Genomic DNA, 21869 nt, shown 5'->3' with positions numbered 1-21869 from the left:
GGAAGTAAAATTCAGACAGTGTTGACCCAGTAGATCCAAGAGAAATAAACTCTGTACCTGGAATACAAGTATATTTCAGTCACTAGAAAAGCACATTCAGTAATGAAGTGGGAACAATTCTCCAACTTTACTAACATCTAGGTAGAATGTTCCACTGAACTGCCTGAGTTCATGTTGACCAAGAAACTTTCTGAAGAGCAATTTGGTTTCCCGGGTTCTTTGATACCTGGAAGGAAGGGAGTGCCCTGGACACTAGGCACAAATATTCTAGTCACTGGAAAGACCTATCTCCCATTAAAAGTGAAAAACTTGGTGGTGAGTTAAGTTCACATGATCTGATTTTTCAGAGTCTGATCACCCCGGGTGAACCCATAAAGTAAAGATTATGACCCTCACAGCTTCGTTCCACACCCACAAACCTGCTAACCTGACCCGATCTTGGCAGTAAAAGTCTCTCTCACGGGGAATACCCCATCAAGCCCACTCTCCCTGTAATTCTCAGGCCATCAAAGTATCTCTATTTCTATTCCCTGGGGGTGGGGGTAGGGAGGTGGGAATAGGTTAAGAACTTCTTCACGGAATAACTGAGCTTAGGGAAAAACAAGATCAGGAGTGGTACAGTGAACTAGTACAGGAGTTTGGTTCTAGAATCTGATAACCCACTTCCAACACTGAAATCATCACCCTCTTCTCTACAGAAAAATCCCTGCACCTCTTATGAGCTTCCTTAGCTCCAGTGCTAACATCAGGAGTCTTTAACTATTGCATGAAAAGTCAGAGTCATCTGTGACTCTACTCATTCCTACATCATTAGTCAGCCACTAAATCCTGAATATTCTTCCTGTGCCTCATCACAAAAACTGTCCCTTCCTACTCATCCTTCAGGCCCTCCCTGGAGCTCTGCACCAGAAGTGACTGGTCTCTCCATTCCCAGTACCTCCCGTCTCCCCATCACATATCCTGTGCTTCCCTAGACAAACCGAGCTCATGCAAAGGATGCTCAGGTCAAAGTCACAGAGATCATTATACAAATAGGATACTCATAGTTAATGTACCTTAACTGTTAGCCAGGGGCAGCCAAAAAATGACAGAACATGACATGGCAGGTTTTGGAGTTAGGCAGCTCTAGGGTTGAATCTCAGCTCTTCCACTCACCAACTTTGTCCTAGAATAAGCTACTTAGCCTGAGTCTCAGTTTCCTCACTTATAAGATGAGTAATCATAGGGGCACCTCGGTGTCTCAGTCAGTTAAGCACCTGCCTTTGGCTCAGGTCATGATCCCAGGGTCCTGGGATCGAGCCCTGCATCAGGCTCCCTGCTCAGCGGGGAGACTGTTTCTCCCTCTCCCTCTGCCCCTCCCCCCTGCTCGTGGTCTTTCTCTCAAATAAATAAATCTTTTTTTAAAAATGATTTTATTTATTTATTTGAGAAAGAGAGAGAAAGCATGAGCAGGGGGAGGGAGAAGCAGGTGTGAGAGCTAAATGAGATTACTTATAAAGGATATCTATGGCATAGTATTTGGTACATTGAAGGAGTACAACAATTATCAGTTCTCTCTTCAGTCCTACCTCTTCTTCCCTTTAGCAAAGCACTAGCCAGGAGAGCAAACTGCTTTAAAATAAAACATCTCGCGGTTCGACGGCCTGTGGATGGTGCTGAGGCAGAGCATCCTTAGGGAAAGAACCACAAATCCAAATCCCTCTCTGATGACATACAGCCTCCCCTCAAAGACTATTTAATTCTGTGACAAAGCACAAATATTAGTATTTTTCCTCTGATGAAAGGGTTCTGTTCCTTTGACCCCTCATTTGGCAGTTAAGGCCCATAACACTGCCTGCCTGGGAAGAACAGGAAGCGCTAACGGTAAGAACAGCAACAACCGATCCTTACTCAGGGGCCGTGGCTGTCACACACGATCTCATTTAATCCCCACAATTCTATGATGTACCCAGACTATTATCTCCATTTTACAGTGATGAAACCAAGGCACAGATGGGTTCAATAACTTGCCACAGCTCGAGGGGCTGGATCCCAACGCAGGCAGCCTGCCTGCAGAGGTCATGCTCTCCACTACTCAGTCAAGCTGCCCGTCCCCCTCCACTCCATATCCTTCCCTATCGTGCCAAATGGCCACTGAAGAGAGCTGCAAGATACACAGAAATGTGACATCAGCTCGGTTCCTGTAGTAAATTAGAAGAGGATATAGGGCGAGAAGACGGTAAGGATTTGGGAGTTTTTGTAACCAAAAGTAGTAGGGGGGAAAATGACATTAGTAATGACTTCAGTCACAAGCCTAGTACTATGCTCAGTGCCCCTCATACATTTAATTCTTCAACAATCCTTTAAGGCAGGTGTGATTGTTCTTATCTTACAGTTGAAGAAACTGGAATTCAGAGACAGTTCAGAGACATGACATTACGTGGTCAGAATGTGAGCACAGGAGCTAATGTTTTATAGTGAATCCCCCCTCCCCCCCATGGAGTAGGAGTGGGGGAGGCTGGATTCTCGGTGAGCAGAGAGGCCTCCTGAGTACATCACCGGGGAACACAAATCTGTCAAGGGGAAACTTAATCAAAACCATAAGCACGTATTGTGGCAGGAGACATCCTCCCTCCCAGATCCTGTACCAGTTTTCACGCTATACCAAGTTACATATCGTATATCTTAACTGAGAAATACATAATATATACAAATGCCAGAGAAAGGAATCCAAAATGACTAGAAAACTATTTTTGGGAAAGAAGAAGGAAATTTTTCCTATTTAAAAACAGGGCTGCAAATGTAGGGCAGCAGGGATGGTGAGTCACGGCATGTCTAGCAGTTCCTCTTGAATCGATCTGGAATGTTCTCACAGGGCTTGCTTTAGAGATGTGGGTGCTGTGGTTGGCAGTGAGTGGGAGAAAAAGCCCAGTAATTAGTATGACTGGACAAGAACCTAACTTCCTCTTCAAGTGCAAAAAAGTTAGGAAGAAACCTAAACTCACCATTTGCTCTGATTTTTCTGCTTTGTCTTTGATATCTTTGATTTTGCCAAAGAGTTGCTGAATAGCTTTCTGGGCCTCTTCAAGTGCCTAGAATAAGAGAAAAACAGAACAAACAAGAAGCAACACAAGACAGTACCAGTCACTACACAATAATCAAGTCTAGTTTCAGAAGAAAACTACCATAAAGCTCTCTTGATTCACTGTACTTACGTAGACAATTTTACTGCGCCAAAGCAGTAGACAGACTCTAGGATTTGGATACAGGCAAATATGTAGGATTCTTGCCAACCTGAATCATAAAGTTTTAATTTAAAAACGATCTCCTTCCATCTCAGGGATTACATGTTTTTAAAAAAATTTTCATTTTATTTGTTATTATTTTATTTATTAAATTCAATTAACATATAGTGTATTATTATTTTCAGATGTAGAGTTCAGTGATTCATCAGTTGCATATAACACCCAGTGCTCATTACATCATGTGCCCTCCTTAATGCCCATCACCCAGTGACCCCCATCTCCCCACCTTCCTCCCCTCCAGCAACCCTCAGTTTATTTCTTTTTTTTTTTTAATATTTTTATTTATTTATTTGAGAGAGAGAATGAGAGAGAGAGAGCATGAGAGGGGGGAGGATCAGAGGGAGAAGCAGACTCCCTGCCGAGCAGGGAGCCCAATGTGGGACTCGATTCCGGGACTCCAGGATCATGACCTGAGCCGAAGGCAGTTGCTTAACCAACTGAGCCACCCAGGCGTCCCCCTCAGTTTATTTCTTATAGTTAAGAGTGTCTTATGGTTTGTCTCCCTCTCTGATTTCGTCTTATTTTATTCTTCCCTCCCTTAGGGATTACTACATGTTACTGATAACACATAAACAAGACATGCACATTTGTGCCTTTTTGTGCATGTGTATGTACATGCACACATCCATGATAACCATCAAAGCTTGTACAGAGACACAGGTGGCTACAAGTTGGGAGAAACTATGAATTTAGAAAGTTCTAGAAGGCTGTACTTTCAACCAAATCAATTGTACATGGGGATTCCAGGACTGTGGCAAACCTTAAAGACATTTCTAGTACCCTGTTTGGAAACCTAGGACATGAAGTTAGAAAGGGACACTTAAAGCTAACAGTGCGCCAAATGTTTCTGCTGAAAAACCTAGAAGATGGATGCCATACATGAAAAGTATGATAAGCCACGATCGCTTCTGTGAGTAGGAGAAGCGGTATTTGGGGAGCTGTCAGGGTGCTAAAACCACACACGTGCAGGACATATGTACTTAGAAAAGATGCAGCAGCCAGAAGAACTCATTCTGCATTTCATCAAACACCCTTTATTGATTTTGGATTGAAGAGCGGTCTGTCCTACCCGGGCCTCACAAGCCCTCTCTGAAGGTAATGATAAGGCCAGTGTAAGCCTAGAGCTGTGTGTGGCCCTCTCAGCCTGCACAGGGAAACAGCCAGCCTCCCCGAGAGCTTCCCACAGAAGGAAGAGGAAAGCAGAGCCGAGACGAAGGGAGAAGGACAGAAGCCCTGACAGAATGATTTGGACTTCTGCGTTCAGCTGTACCCAATGAAAAAGCTGCCTCTAGATCCTGAACTCATACGTCTTTTGTACTTTAAAAACATCCCCAAAAAGCAAACTTGGGCTGGCTTCCTCTGCGGCAAATTCCTTCCTTGCTGGAGGCAGGGCTTGTGTCTTCCTTTCCTTCGTAGGTTTCCCAGGCTGTCCACTTCTTCTGATACTGGGAATCCTTGCTGCTTTTGGAGTTCCTTGCCCCGTGTGTGGCTCAATCGCAAACAGGAGTTTCACACGCTGAGCTGTTGCACGTGATTGTGTTACGGCCTCTAAAATGCATGTCCAGGGGCACCTGGGTGGCTCAGTCGTTAAGCGTCTGCCTTCAGCTCAGGTCATGATCCCAGGGTCCTGGGATCGAGCCCCACATCGGGCTCCCTGCTCCGCGGGAAGTCTGCTTCTCCCTCTCCCATTCTCCCTGCTTATGTTCCCTCTCTCGCTGTGTGTCTCTCTCTGTCAAATAAATAAATTAGATCTCTAAAAAAAAAATAATAAAATAAAATAAAATAAAATGCATGTCCAGAAGGTCCTCTGAGAAGCCGTTCCTTGAGCCCATTGTGGCCGAGTCTGAGGGTACACTATTCCAGCTGCGGCTTGCATCCCTTCCTGGGGCAGGACAGGTCAGTGTGTGTTTTCTCTGCTGGATCACTTCACTTGTATCTACAAAGGTTTGTGAGCAAAGTAGCTTTTATACTTGTGATTTCTGCCACCTGGGCACAGGATTTTAATCACCAGAAAGTCTGGTCTTCGAACAACAGCTGGCATTGCTAACAGATCCAAAAATTCCTAACTTGGGAAATGTTACCGAAAAAGCAGGAAACGATCGAAAGACAAGGTGGAATGGAAATGGGTCGCACTGAGCAGCTCCTCTCAATCCCATTCTGCCCCAAGAGGATGCCTCATTCGGCAACCTTCCCTCCTGCTTTCTCATTCTAGGATTCAGGCCCCCGAAACAGCTGTGGTGGTGTGAGGAAGCCCTGTATTTTCCAACCAGCAGGCAGCAGTGAGGCCCGCCTCTGCTGTCTCACTCTGTGTGCACGCTCTCTGGGTATCCGCTCCCTCATCTGCAAAGCGATGATAATGGCGCCTACTTCCATGGTTCTGGGGAAGATTCAATGACATAACAGGTGTAAAAAACTGCACAAGTATTAGGTTTATTTCCAGGGCTCAGGACTACCCAAGCAAATGCATGCCTGCATCTCTGCATAGACACACAGAGACATGCATATAGAATGTCCCCTTGACCATACCTTTCCCTCTCAGCACGACCACGAGGCCTGCCCACTCTCTGACGCTTCCTACCCTAAGCCACTCCCGGAGCGAATCCTCGTCCACTCATTCCACTTCCCCGTCCCCCCAAGAATTCTCTTCTTCATTTCTAATATTCACCTCCTCAAAACCAGCATACAAGCAAGATTCTCGAGTGCTGCTTACTACCATCCCACCCAACTTCAGATTTCCTAAGATTATGACAAACCAAGTTCTAACAAAATTAAAAGGATAAAAAGGAATAAAATATCAAATGTCCATTTACAACCAAAGGAGTGAAATTTCAAAATAAAATGTTCAACACAGCTACTGATAGTGTGCAAACCTTTGTTGTCTCCCATGGCCTAGTTCAAATGCCACTTCTTCCCCTTCCCTCCCAATACCCTCTCCTATAAACACGCGGCACACAGTGGAATCCATTCATCTGGGTGCCTCTGATCCTTTATGCATACTTAACATTTATAATAATTTTTTTGTGAATGTGTCTTTTGGTTGGACCATGACATTCCTAAAAGGCACGGACCGTATCTCATTCATTGTGATTTACTGGCACTGAGGGCAGCACCTAGAATAATACAGTAGGTGCTCAATACATGTTTATTAAGTTGAATTTTAAAATCAATCACGGTACACACACATGCTCCATCTTTACTCTCAGGATAGTCAGGCAACAAACACGTTAGCCACAGTAGTTATGGCTGTACCAGCATTTCAACTGAAGACCTTCTTTCAAGCAACATAATTCAGTTTTGCAATCCTCCCATACTGAAAAATATACCGGGTTAATTAACCTAGGAAATGAGACAAGAAAATGTTTTAACTTACCATGCTATCAAATTTTGTAAAACTGTAGCTAGAGTAGTAAATTACTTATACACACACACACACACACACACACACACACACACACATATATACTTCACAAATAACATATATGCGTATACACGTATATATAAAATTGCATCTACCTCAGAACCTTCCATATATTCCTCTCCTTTCCATTTAAGAAAGGCATTTTTCTTTTTTTTAAAGATTTTATTTATTTGACAGACAGACAGCCAGAGAGGGAACACAAGCAGGGGGAGTGGGAGAGAAGAAAAGCAGGCTTCCTGCAGAGCAGGGAGCCTGACACAGGGCCTGATCCCAGGACCCTGGGACCATGACCTGAGCCGAAGGCAGACGTTCAATGACTGAGCCACCCAGGCGCCCCAAGAAAGGCATTTTTCTATGATTGTCTTTGAATAAAAAAACTATTTTTAGATTATTTCAGATATCTGTAAACACTAGATTACAATTTTTCCTTCTGAAATAATTGCTAAATCATTGTCTTTTGGCCATGCTGCTCAGGAACTAAAACAAATTTTAATATCCACTTTACTCAATCAATAAACACCATACTAGAGATGCAGGGATAAAAAATGTAATTCCTACTCTCAAGGAGTTTATCCCTAATAAGGCAAATAGAATAATAAACAGTAAAAACATTGAGACATGATAATGATATGTTCAGAATGTTGTGGGAGCCCAGAGAGCCCACTGCCAACACCAGCTTCGTCTGTTTGTTCGTCTGGTAGGAAGAGAGAAAGAGAAGGAAGGAAGGCCCACAAATTCATCCTGAAGAAGATCACAACTTTACATGCTACCATTTAGGCCAGAATGTTTTAAAATAAGAGCAGTAAGAGTAGTGAGTACTTTAAAAATGCTATTTTTCAAATCTATATTCTATCACAAATTCTCACTTCCCAGCCACGCAGGCCTTCGGTGTCTTCACTGTCATTGACTGAAGACAACCTGTATCTGAATCGATACTCTGAACTCCTGTGGCAGTTATAGTCTCAACTGCATTAGTCAGCATTTCATTAATTCATTTCTTCTATCATTCAACAAATATTTATTTCTTTATTTTTAAAAGATTTTATTTGAGAGAGAGAGAGCACAAGCAGGGGGAGGAGCAGAGGGAGAGGGAGAAGCAGAATCCCCGTTGAGCAAGGAGCCCGATGTAGGGCTCAATCCCAGGACTCTGGGACCATGACCTGAGCCAAAGGCAGACGCTGAACCGCCTGAGTCACCCAGGTGCCCCATCAACAAATATTTATTGAACATCTTCCGTGTACCAGATATTCCTCTAAGCACTGAAAACCCAATGGCAGATGAGACAGACATGGTCCTTCTCCCTGTCCTCAAGGAACTTACTCTGAGAAGTGGCAGGTGGGGAGAGATACTGGAAAAACAACTAACTAAAGAAAGAAAGTAGAAAATTTCAGAGAGGGACAGGTGTGTTGGAGGAATTAAGCAGGGTGGTGGGAGAAAGGGAGATGGTGGTCATAGAAGAAAGAACATATGAACTGGGACCTGCAGGATGAGGAAGAGTCAGGATTTTTAGATCTGGAGTAAGAGAATTCCAAGTAGAGAGAAGAGCAAATAAAAGATCCTGATGCAGAAAAAGACCTCGGTGTTTTGAAGGACCAAAAATAAGGCAGTGGATGGCAGGGTTATCAGAGTGTGAAGTGCTAATAATTTGGAGAAGCAGGCAGGCACTGGAGCCTGGGGGGGCCTCAAAGGCCTGGTGAAATCACGGGATTTTGTTCAAAGTGCAAAGAGAAGCCACTGAAGGATTTTAAACAAGGGAATGGCAAATGGTTTGCATGTGTAAAAGACCGCCCTGGTGGCTATGTGGCGGGGGCCGAACAGACGCAGGAATGAAAGAAGAGACTGCTGGGAAGGGCTGCTGTGCTCTAGGTGAGAAACAGGCCAGGTCTAGAGGAGGCCGCCAGCGGTGCTGGGAAGAAGTGGAGTGACTGGGATTTCTAGGAAAATCTGAAGTCCCTGCGGGACTCATTGATGACTGGATGCGGATAATGAGGGAAAGGAAAGAATCAAGGATTACGCCTCGGGCTCTGAGCGCAGCACGGAGTCTGCCCGTCCCTCCCCCTTTGCTCCTACCACCTGCTTGTGCACGCGTGCTTTCTCTCAAATAAATAAATAAAATCTTTTTTTAAAATGTATATAAATTAGGATAGAGAATGCCACTGAATTTGACAACAGGGACGTTGCTGATGACCTTGACAAGAGCAGGTGCAGTGGAGTCGAGGGGATGAAAGTGGAGACGAGTACAGAGCGGGGGCCAGAACACAAAATATTTACTATCGGCTCTTAGCAGGAAAAGTCTGTTGTCCCCTGGGGTAGATTATTGTTTCAAAAAGTGTTTGCTATGAGAAGACAAGAAAAATGGGGCAACAAATGCAATGAAGGGAAGACATTTTGAAGATGAGCGATGCTTGCATGGGCCAAGTGTGGGAATGATTCAACAGAAGAGAAGTTGATTCGGGAGGTTTGGGGGCTGGTAATGGGACAATTAGAGACTAACTTTTTTACAATGTTCTTATATTATTTAGTGTATAAGTATTAGCTCTTGGGGCACCTGGGTGGCTCTGTTGGTTGGGCGTCCAACTCTTGGTTTTGGCTCAGGTCATGATCTCACGGTCATGGGACTGAGCCCCAAGTCAGGCTCTGCACTGAGCTGAGTGTGGAGCCTGCTTGGGATTCTCTCTCTCTTCTCCCTCTGCCCCTTCCTCCCGACTCACGTGCTCTCTCTCTGTCTCAAAAGAAATGTATTAGCTCTCAAACAGGGCTGTAAATGTCCTTTAGAGTGTAGACCAAGGACACGGCTGGCATTCTTATATCCCCTATAGGTTCAGGCAATCACCCATGCTGGTTGCCAGAAGGACAGGTCCAGTTTATGATTACTGTCTCGGTATCATCATTAGTAGCTCCTTCTCATTCTGAAAAGTGACTCTGGTGATTGATCATCTATATGGTCACATCACCTACAGCGTCTAACCAAAGCTAGAGCAGAGCCGGAACTTGACAAAAACTTGCCAACTGACTAAAACTGTCACGGGGCACTTCTCAGAAGAGCAGCCGTGCTGAGACCACTACTCTGAGCGAGGGGTGCTGACACCCCTGCCTTTCCCTAACCTCAGACACACCTACCAGCAGTGGTTCAAAAACACAGTGCCATGCTTTCTGTAACTGTTATCTATTTGGCAAATATGGAGTCTCATGCCCATGATGCTGCAAGGGGTCAATAAATTCTAAACCCTTCGGAGTCTTCTAAAAAATGACAGGTCATGGTGTAAAAAAGCACTACCTGAAAGGCAACCGCCCACCAGAAAGGACTGACTTTTTGGGGCACAGCTTGCACAGAATTCTGTGATATCGATCATGTCATGCACAGTGATGCTCTAATGGGATTATAAGAACCATCTTCTAGCCAAGTACCCTAAGACACATGACATTCAGCTAAGAAAGGCAAAAAGGACCAAGTTCTACACTTAGATGTAAGGTCTGAAGACATGTGTACGATCCCTACTCAGAGAGTTTCTACCCGAAGTTGTTGTTCTCAATCTGGCATCCTACCAGAACCATCTCTGCTGAAGGTACCACGTTTTTGTTCCAGCAAACAAATAAGACTCACACAATCTTACATTTCAGTCTTAAAGAAAGATAAACTGTTTGCCAGGTTTTTTTTTTTTTTCCGACCGGAATACTTTTGCTTGTTGTAACAATGTACGAAGTTGAGGAAATTTAATATGATTCATTTTCCAGAGTCAACAGGGTTCTCCTGAAGCTCATCCCATTAAGCAGGGCCATTCTCAACACACACCCTAATGTTTGATATCTAATCTCTCATAATCAATCACACAGGAAGAAGAGCGCTTTGTCACTTGGAAGAATCATTAAAGACTTACAAAAGGTGAAGCTTTTATTTTTAAGTAATACTAAAATACTTTTACTACCTGGCTAATCAGAAAATGTACTGAAAGAAAGATTCTGGCACTGTCCCTAGATACTCTTTAAAATAAAATGTGGCTACTTTCCCATTCCAAGCTGTATGTGGATTAAAAACAGAACTAATCACCCAAAAAATGTCTCCTTTCAGTCTACCCTTACCGGAATTTCTAAACTGAGCATAGGAGCGTGGCTACAGCCTGCATTCGAGGGTGTTATTAAGCAGCAGTTACCACAGTGGTCCTCTTTAGAAACTCTAATTCTACCACGGGGAGAGGCAAAGCATCCCACTGAGCTAGCTTAGAAGACTGAGCAGAACCAATTAGGCTATCTCTGTATTTTTGTGCATCATTAACTGTAACCATTATTCTTCATTTTCCTTGCCTCCCGAAGTAGACGCTGATCAGACTACCGAAGCCATGTTAGGTCATGTGCACAGAAGATAAGCAGCATGGAACCTGGCACCATAGACTCCACTGCTTTTTTCTTTCATCTTTTAAAAAAAATTTTTTTTTCCAGAACTGTCGTTTGCCACCTGTGTAGACAGAGGAGCTCTGAGCCAATGGAAATGCCTTGAGAAATTAATATCCCCTTTGGCTCTTAGATGCATGTAATTTTATAGTTTGCTCTATTAGAGAATTATATCGCTTTTATCCTGTGAGTCCACAGGCAGCCTCTAAGAGATCTGAAACCGAGATCCCATTTGTCACCACTGCAGGAAGGAGGAAAAGGTTAATCATTTTCAGAAGAACTGGTATGGCTTTATGTTCCTTGAAAAAATATGGTGCTAATATTCAAGGTTTCTGGGAAGAAAGCCGTATTTTCCCACTATTCTGCTATCATTTCTGTGGTCCAACTTTACATTTGTCTGCCAGTTCCTTTCCTATTGTTTGGAAAAGCAATGCATCATATTAGTAAAAAGCAAGGGTTTTTGAACCAGCAGACTGGGATTTGAGTGTCGGCCTTGCCACTTACTGTGTGATCTCTATCAAGCCACTTTCCTTCTAGGAGGCACAAGCTCACCATTTCTAGAACAGGAGCTCCTACCTCAAAGACATTTTGTTAGGAAGGAATACAGGGCTTATCTGTGAACACCTTTGGAACTGCTTACCCAGTTCCTTCCTTCTGGGAGTCTTCAGAAGAGAGTCTACTGTCTCAGAAGCAGGCCTGGTCCAAGGTGGGCCAAATAGTTTTCTTGTGACTTTCCAGAATAAATTGGCAAAGAGTGTTCATCTCTCTCTGGTGGGAGCCCCAAGATGAAAAGCTAAGTTAGAGAGCAGCAAGTTCCCCAATAAGGGAAGGAGGCTGGTCTCCAGGTAGGGATGATGCAGCCAACACAGGCACAGAGACAGACACAGAAAAATTCTGAGCATTATTTCAACCCCGGGCTTGAACTGTTTGACAAGCTTAGCTGAGACTCTTCCACGGTCTGACTTCAACTTCTTCAAAACAAGGCACAAGTGCCTTTCAAATAGTCCCCCTTTTGGCCTAAGCCCACTTGAACTGGGATTTTGTCTTCTACACCCAAGAGTCCTGACAGAGGCCTCAGCTCATAAAAGGGGCTCACTAAATGGCCATTCATTATTAATATTATTCCCAGATCTCCCAGATGGAGTATGATATTTCAAATGTGACTATCCCTTCAACAGCCAAAAGTTGTCGACCCATCCTTTAGAGTTTGCAAGTAAGCTGGTTAAGTTCAACACCTGCAGGCATATGCAGAAGAATGGCTCATGGATCAGGGAAACTGTACCTTTGAACTATGTTGAAAATGAGACATTCTCCAGGGAAAAAAAAAGTTTCAATCTTTTGTTCACTTCCTCAATAAAAAGTAAGCCTATTATATGTACTTTGCTAGATACTGAGAAGAAAAGATCACTAGATGGGGACCCATGTCTAAAGAGCTTTTAAACATGTAAGAAATAGAAATAACTGTAAGATAATGATACAAAGAGGGTACGAGTAAAGAATGCCAGAATCATTTGGAAAGCAAGGGACATCTACCGGAGGTGGACAGCCGGGGATAAGTAGCCTTTATTTATGGAATGTCCCTTGTTTTGATACTGCCTGCTACCCTTGGCATCGCCAAGAGCTGTTGCTATGGAAACAGGGCGTTGGCAACTGGAGGAGAGGTGCTTGAAGAAGCCACAGCAATAATAACAATGCAGCCCAGTCCCGACAACAGTGCTAAACAGTGGCAGAGGCTAGAGGAGTCTCACGGCTGTGGATGGCTGCAGGTGCACAGTTTCCCTGTATCCTAGAACATACCAGGTACCTTCCAGGTCTGGCAGAAATTGTCAAATGGCAGATGGGCACCCATGAGATGAGATGAGAATCACTGGTATTAACACTAACTCCTCCACTGCCCGTTCAGAAACCTTAAGTATAAAGGGGTTTTATTTAAAGCACAGATTTCTTTCCAAGTTTGTGAACCAAAAGAATGTAAAAGGCAAAAGGAGTAACTCTCACCTTATTTGTTAAAATGCTCCGTTCCACCTAAGTCACTTTTATTTATGATTTCTGCAAACCACATCCACTGAAAACATGAACCAAAGAGTTCATTTTTATTGTTTTTAGGAGACAAGCCAGAAGTTAAAATCACAAGACGAGAATGGGATACAAATTCAGCAGTGCCCAAACAAGACTAAATATTGACATTTTAAAGTTCTGCTTATATCTGTTATCACTGTAACTTAAAATACGTTAGCCCTGAAATAGCTGGGAGTGGCGAACGCATCTGAGCACAGCTGAAAGCAACAACCCCAAATGGCAATGAGAAGGAAGTGTTTAAACAAACATCTCAGCCAAATAAAAGGTACAGAAATTCAATATTTTTGGAGATGGGACACGCTTCAAGGAACCATTTGTCCAAGTTTAACAAAGGACTGCTTCCCACAAACAGCTCGGACTTCCTGGTTGCCAAGTTAAATTTGAATCCCCCATATTTTACTGCTACTTCTTATTTTAGTCACTTAGAAACTTTCAAATAGATCATGAATCTTCACTCAGAAGAAAACGACCTTTTGTGCTGACATTTGGATGGTCCTTCAGCTGATTTTTGGAGATACCTTCTGTACCAAATGCCCTTTAGGCCACAGACTCCCCCCTCCCCCTTGGGGTTTCATCTGAATGATCTTCTCTTCCTATTTCACTGAACTCTCTCCAATACCCCAGGTGTACACAGACCACACAGCTCTCTCTGCTTATCCTTGAGCTCTTCTTTCAGCCTAGTTTCCTCATCATGCTGAGACGGACCCCGAGGGTTAACCAGGCCACAGTCACGGTCATTGCTAGGATTCCTTAGTGAACCACTTAACCTTTCAGGCTCTGAAGGAGAAAAAGGTGGCTCCCAAATCTGCTTTTAAACTATGTCACTGTTTCAAAAGAGAATTTGGGATGGACAAGTACACAGCATCCTGGGAATCAGAAAATCTGGATCTGTGATTCACTGAGTGTGATTTGGGGCAAGTCACGGAACCCATCTGAGCCTGTTTCTTCATCTGAAAAATGGGGGAGAATAACACCTATATGGCTGATTCACACCTTTGTGAAGATGAAGTAATATGTGCAACAATATTTTGTAGAAGGTAAGATAAATATATTCATGTTGTAGTAAAACACTAACATTATAGATCCAGACAGATGACTCCAAACTTACCTTCTGTCAAAGCAACTCACATGTCTTTGCTTACAGTGAATCAATCAAGAAAGACTTATTAGTCTTATAACAGTTCATTCTTAATTCTAGAGATGAGGGGTAACTACAGGGCTGACAAATGTATTGGAACCTGGGGTGCCTGGGTGGCTCAGTCGGTTAAGCCTCTGCCTTCAGCTCAGGTCATGATTTCAGGGTCCTGGGATCAAGGCCCACATCAGGCTCCCTGCTCAATGGGGAGTCTCCTTCTCCCTCTCCCTCTGCCCCTTCCCCTACTTGTTCTCTCTCTCCCTCTCTCCCCCCGCCAAATAAGTAAGTAAAATCTTTTTAAAAAATGTACTGGAACCTGACCACAAGATGCTATTCCAGTCACCAGAAATCTCCAAAGATCAGAATCTCCAAGTATTCAATGAAAAAAAAAAAAGAGTGTAGCACTTGGCCTACCATAAATTATACTACCGTATGAGTAACAGTTGGCTATCTGTCCCTACTGTTCTTATGAGACTGAGAAAAAGAACAGTTCAGAAGTATGACAAGGAGACAAAGGTGAGTAATCAGGTCTGAGATGGGGTAAAGACCCCTTAGAGTTCACCTCTTCTTCTGCTTTATAAAAGGCAGTATTTGGATCATCAAATTTACCGGTCAGTAAGTACAACTCCAGAAGAAGTGTCCCCCTTCTGGTTGGAGGCCACAATGAGAGTAGCACTAATATGGTTTGCCTAACATCCATATTCTAGGTATCACATACAACACCTAGAGATGAACACAGCGTCTGTTTAGAGTTTACAATACAACATGGAAACAAAAGTCAGAAATCCTGGCATGTGATCCAATACTATATGAAGGATGGTAAGTTTCTTACATGTTTTAGAGCTTTAATCTAGATGACTGTAGAGCACCAAACCAAAGCAGACTAAAAAAAGCATTATCTTTAGTTTTACAAAATTAATCTCCTTCTAGAGGAGACCTCAGAGACCAAATTACAGGAAAGGAAATTTTATAGCTGTATTACAGACTCACAGGGATTTATAAATGGAAAGGATGACAGAGCAACCACACCACTGAACTCATTCTGTTCTAAATTCTGTATTTCCATGGACAAAAAAAGGAAGAGGAAAAAGGAGGTCAGGTTATTACATGAAGACAGAGTTTCAAATTTCCATCCATTATTTAAATGTATCTGAATGACTTAGTACGTTAAGGACCTGGAACCCAGAAAGCTTTGCCCTGTCAGCAATTTTTCTAATGTGCAACCTCAAACTAAGGTGGAACTTTCCTTCCAAAATCACTAACTACTAGCAGTCAAAAGCAAGAGTAACCTGGGTAATAGCCAGAGCAGTTACAGTAGTGACAAATGGCATTTTCCTCTTTAGATGCAGAGACTCTAGTTTAAACCTGTGACTGCCTTTAACATGGAAACAAGCAGATGGCAAAAGTTATGCTTGACCTTCTTGCTTGGCTCCTGAAGAGTGCCAATTTATATGGAGATGGCTCAGAAGAATAATAAACTTCAGTGTTCCTTCTTGGCACACTATTTTCCTAAAACCATTCTCAGTAGTCATGTTGCACACAAGTGGGACTTGATGTGTTTCTAAGGTCAGGGAGGAAAGAGTCCAACTGCTGGACTTGCTAGCTAAAAGAAATAATCTGAGTGGTCTTCCTGGTTGGAGGGGGCAGCATCACTGTTAGTAGGTACTGAACACAAAAACTTATATGACTTTACAGCTAATCTGAAACACACAGTCTCTATGGATTAAATGAAGATAAAATAGGAACGTATGCTTGTCTAGTGGAAAAATAAATCTATTAAAGTTCAGAACAATGTGGGAAAAAATGTGCCCAAAGAAATTAAATATTGAAATGATTAAAAATTACCGTATGATCCAGCAATTCAATGCCTAGGTATATACTAAAAGGAACTGAGAGGAGGGACTCAAAGAGATATTTGTATGTCAATGTTCACTGCAGCATTGTTCATGACACCCAAAAGGTGGAAATGACCCGAGTGCCCATGAACAGATGAACAGACACACAAAATGTGGTATATGCACAGAGCGGAATATTATTCAGTCATAAAAAAGGAATGACGTTTTTTTGAATATGAATGCAAATCCCAGATTAAAATGCCAGAACTCAGCAATACATTAAAAGGACAATATATAGTGATGCAGCAGGTAGGGTTAAATATTAAAAAACAAAACCAAGGGGCACCTGGGTAGCTTAGTAATTGGGCGTCTGCCTTCGGCTCAGGTCATGATCGCAGAGTCCCTGGATGGAGTCCCGCGTCGGGCTCCCTGCTCATCTGCTTCTCCCTCTCCCTCTGCCACCCCCCATGCTCTCTCTTTCACTTTCTCTCACTCTCTCAAATAAATAAAATCTTAAAAAAAAGCAAAACAAAAAGCTAAGCTAATTGATGAGATGGAAAAGCCATATGACTACCAGTAGAAGCTGAAAAGTCATGTGAAAAATTTCTGTATCTGTCTTCTGGCAAACATGCTTAGTGAATCAAGGTCACGGGTCTAACTCCTTAACAGCCACAGAATCCGGAAACAAGTAAACGTCACAATTCGAGTCTCTCTGCTTAGTTTGTCGGCATTATCCTCAATGCCTAGAATAGTGCCCAACACACAGAAGGCACTCACTCAATATTTACTGAGTGAGTGAATGAACAAATATACTAATCAGAGTCACTTGTCATAAAAATCAAGAACAAATTGCCTTGGTGGGGGGTGACGCCTGGGTGGCTCAGTCGGTTAAGCCTCTGCCTTCAGCTCAGGTCATGATCCAAGGGTCCTGGGATCGAGTCCCGCATCGGGCTCCCTACTGAGTGCTCCCGCTGCTTGTGTGCTCCCCCTTCTTGTGCTCGCTTGCTGTCTCTTTCTCTGACAAATAAATAAATAAAATCTTAAAAAGAAAAAAAAATTGCCTGAGATCCCTACTTATTTAACTCAGAAAGAGCGTTTCTAAAACTTTTTATCTCAGGGTCCCTTCATTACCTTGGAAATTACTGAGGGCCCCAAAGAGATTTTGTTTTTGTGGATTGTACCTATTGATATATACCATACTGGAAATTAATCCTGAGAAGTTTAAAAACCATTTATCTATGTGCTCTCTCTCATTCTCTCTCTCTCTCTCTCAAATAAATAAATAAATAAATAAATAAATAAATAAAAAGGGGCGCCTGTGTGGCTCAGTTGGTTAAAAACCATTTATCTATTAATCCATTTAAAAATAACAATAAGCTCATTACGTGTTAACATAAATAACATATTTTTATGAAAAATAATCCTATGGGGAACCTGGGTGGCTCAGTCGGTTAAGCGTCTGCCTTCGGCTCAAGTCATGATCTCAGGGTCCTGGGATTGAGTCCCACATCGGGCTCCCCGCTCGGCCAGGAGTCTGCTTCTCCCTCTCCCACTCCCCACCCCCGCTTGTGTTCTCTCTCTCTATCAAATAAATAAATAAAATCTTAAATAAAACCCACAAAACTCTATTCCCCCCCAAACAAAACAAATTTCTTGAAAACAGTGTCACTGTTTCTGCGCCTTTGCAACCATCTTCGGTGTCTACTTTAAGAGAGGCTGACTGGACTCGCGTGTATGTTTCTGTATGGACTCTGCTGTGATATGTTGTTGTGGTTGAAAGATATGATGAAAATCTGACTTCACACAGATAAATAGTTAGAAAAGAAAGAAATATTTTAATACCTTTTTCAGGTGCTTGTTGATAATCCTCCTTGAAACTACATCAAAACCTGAAAAGTGGTAGATTCTTTTTTTTTTTTTTTTTAAATTTGAAAAGTGGTAGATTCTTAACGATTAGCTGCAACGTGGAATCTAAAATCTTTTTAACGAACTTATCATACCATGCTACTTTAAAAGCCCTTGGTCGCCTCCTATGTGGCAAAGCTGTTCAAGCAGACAGGAAGGAATCAACTAAAATTTCTAACAAATTACTAGTGGCCTAATGCGGGGCCAGTGCATCAGGACAGAACCTTCGGGAGGGGCACACGCACAGCGCTGCACAGCCACTCATGGGCTCCTTCCCAAGAGCTCTGCTGCGTGCTCGTGAGAAAAACTGCAGCGTGGGAAACTGGGAAGAGCCTCCTCTCGTGATGCAGAGACAGTGGAGGACATTAGTGGGCGCTGTAGGAGAGGTATGAAGCCCTGAGAACCACTGCTCAAAGCCATCTCTCAGAAGCCGTTTTTAGAACCCTGGGTGAGAGGCAAGCCCGGAAAACAGAAGATGCAGGTCTTAAGGACAGGACAAGAGAACAGAGCCTTTTGGCACCTCTGATGGAACAGCAAATACTCTGGACCACGGGGAAGCTGTGCTGTAATTTTCATTCCGACAACAGTGCACTGAGGGACAGTAGGGAGGCTTTCAGAGCAAGTAAACCTACAGCTGCTTTGAAGCAAGGCGAGTAGGAATGGAAACGAGCGGAGCTGATGGAAAAGCCCCAGGACCGTGACCAATGCCTGGACGCACAGCATTAGGATATTCCAGTGGGTGACATCATAATCCATGGCAGCAGATTGGCCATTTGCTAGGCACACTGAGCCCCACCACCCTCAAGGAAGTACGATTCTCTCCTTATCACAGATGAAGAACCTGAGGCTCAGAGAAGCTAAGTAACTTGTCCAAAGTCACACCCAGTGGCAGAGCCAAAATTTAAATTCAAAAGTTTTTTCACTTGACCCAGGCTGCCATCCAACATTACATCAGTGACAACGTCCAATCACCCCAACCCTTGGAGAATTCAAATGAAATGCTCAGTCCTTCACTGCACACAGAGGAGAGAGATGACAGCTGTTTGAATTCCTTAGCGGCTGTCTTAAAATCAGAGATTTTTAGAAGACAAGTGGCGAGAGGTTCCAATACGCAGTGGCCAACTCACTCTGCCAAAACGGGCAGTAAACAGGATGAAGCACAGTGCTAAGACCGGCCCAGGCACTACAAGTCCTTGTCTCGACTACAGTCAGCAGCGCTCTACAAGCAGGCCAAAGTGAACACTCACTCAGAGTCAACTTGTCAAATAAAGGCAAACCAACCTTGATCTCTGCACCAGATGTCACAAATCCTGGTTGAGGAGGCTTGATCAAAACCAGGGGCCCCATTCCCCTACAAAAGGCTGCAGGCAAGGCACAGAGCCCCGAGGACCCTCACAACCTGACTCCAGCACTGCCCCACTGGGTGGTCATAGTGCTTCTTGCACTCCCAGGTCATTCTAAGGTCTTAACAATTTCCGAAGGTTAGTATCTTCTGTGGACATTTTGAAAAAAATAATTCAAAAAAAATGTAAAAGAAACAAAAAATGCCTAACCATTCTCGGTCACTAATGGAAAAATTTGAGCATATGCTTTAAAAGCTCAATTGCTTTAGATTTAGTATGTTTCAGCAGGAGGAAGCGAGTGACATGCCCCCTCCCCTTCCTTTTCAAACTATTTATAGTCCCTTTAATAGTAATGCCATTTATTTTCTTCCATCATTGGGCTTCGTTTTCCTCCCAAAGAGAGGATGAGAGAATAAATTTGAAGTGATAGAGGGGAAAAATTCAAACCATCCTGCTAGACAGCTGACAAATACAAATTCATAGCCCCACATAATGAAGATCAATGTTATGCTGTGAAATCCCACCATTTACCTAGTTCAGGGTCTTGGGGAGCACAGTTATTTTCATTCTAACGTCTGAATTAGATGATAGGCTAATTTTGAGGATGAAAAGCAAAGAACACTTTCTCCTTGAAAGGCAACATGCTTTACTGATTTAGTTAATAAATCTTTATATCTCTATGAATAGAGAAGGCCAAGTATGATTAGTCCCCTTTTCTGAGGAAAATGGAGACATGGAAAATTTAAGAACATGGCCCTGGACAGATACCAAGGACAGGAAGAAATTCTGTTTTCTGGGGCTGGCACTTTGTACCAAAATGAGGATAAGGAAGAGAAAAATAAGTCTCTCATAGTGAGAGCCACATGGCTCTGAACCCATCCTGTTCAACCTTTTCATCTACAATGTGAATGAAGACACAGAAGGCATGCTTGGCAAGTCTGCTAATGATAAAACGGGGAGGTTATCAAGATTCCAAAAGGCCTCAACTGGCTGGGACAATTAAGCAGAACTAGCAAGATGAAATGGGGGTGCGGGGGGGGGGAGACATAAAGTCCGGCACTTGATCTCAAAAGAATCTCTTAGGGGCGCCTGGGTGGCTCAGTCGTTAAGTGGCTGCCTTCAACTCAGGTCATGATCCCGGGGTCCTGGGATCGAGCCCTGCGTCGGGCTCCCTGCTCAGCCAGGAGCCTGCTTCTCCCTCTTCCACGCCCCCTGCTTGTGTTCCCTCTCTAGCTGTCTCTCTCTGTGTGTCAAATAAATAAATCTTTAAAAAAAAAAAAAATCTCTTAAACAAACAGAGGAGGGAAAAGTTGAAAAGTAGTTCATATGCAAAAAGACCTGGGGCAGATGTTGCAAACTGTTGGCATAGATGTGTTTTGTTTGGCCTTAGCAGTATTTGTGAAAGACAATAAGCCAACATCTAAAAATCTGGAGAGTCACATAAAAATCCGGATTTCCGCTTCTCTTGAAAAACTGATAGATCTGGCATCTCCGGGTCTGCATTCAGGCCTGACCACAGCTGGTTTGAACTGGGTTGTGGCTGTCCCCTTTAGACAGGGCATTCATTCGCCCACGGGATACATGTGGATGCACACTGGCCTGCTGAAGCCATTTAGATCACTTTCTTAGCTCTGTGGACATCTGTTTGCAACTCTTGACCTGGGGGTTTCAGAGAACTGCCAACTCGACTGTCAGCAGAAGCTAACAGTGTGACACGGCTGCCAAAAATTGCACCCAGTCCAAGGTAAGGGGAGAACAGTGTCTAAACCAGTGGTCCTTAACCTTTGAAGAGTCACAGACTCCTTAGAGAATTCAGAAAAATCAATGAGTACTCTCTCAAGAAATAAATCTATTCATACAAAAATGAATAATTAATTTCAGGAATTAGTAATAATTAATTTCAGTCCCCCTGAACCCCAATTCCCACGTTAACAGCCCCAGTGCAGAACAAGGAGGTAAGCCGTCCCACTGTGTGTCCACACAGTATGTCTACTCCTGGCCAGGAACCACATTTTAAAAATGATGCTGACAAACTGCAAGGCAACCGGGATGATAAAGGGTCTGGAAATCAGATCATAAAGCTGAAGAAACTAAGAATGGTTAGCCTAGAGAAAGGAACACTAAGAAAGGAACATAATATCCATTTAAAATTTTAGAAACTATAATGAGGAAAAGGGATTAGGCTTATACCCATCCTGCTGGCAGAACTAGAGCAATAAGATGTTACAATGAGGTCTATTTTACTATTTCAGTTCAGTCTAAGAAAGAAGTTTCTTACAATTAAAGCTGTTCGAAACTGGAATAGACTGAGACTGTCCTGTACAACAACAACATAGTGAGCTGCCCATCACCGTGAGTGTCCAAGCAGAAGTAGGCCAATGAAATGTCAGGGCTGTCATTGAAAGGATTCCTGAACTGGGTGCAAGATTGTATTATGGATACGTAAAGCTTCTTACAATCAACTTTTGGTGAGCTGAGCTG

General features: G+C 43.2%; 1 protein-coding gene across 2 annotated transcripts in view; it reads right to left on the bottom strand.

Moving 5' to 3' along the window:
- VPS53 (VPS53 subunit of GARP complex) overlaps positions 1–21869 on the bottom strand; it is a 139435-nt gene that overhangs the window by 101465 nt on the left and 16101 nt on the right. For both annotated transcript variants that reach the window (XM_032428419.1, XM_032428418.1), the window contains exon 5: positions 2985–3071. In XM_032428419.1, coding sequence (XP_032284310.1) covers positions 2985–3071 — 87 coding nt within the window. The remainder of the gene's footprint in view (positions 1–2984; positions 3072–21869) is intronic.

Source organism: Phoca vitulina, unplaced genomic scaffold, assembly GCF_004348235.1.
Source record: "Phoca vitulina isolate PV1807 unplaced genomic scaffold, GSC_HSeal_1.0 scaffold40, whole genome shotgun sequence".
Lineage (NCBI taxonomy): Eukaryota > Metazoa > Chordata > Mammalia > Carnivora > Phocidae > Phoca > Phoca vitulina.
This window is presented reverse-complemented; position numbering and strand designations above follow the sequence as displayed.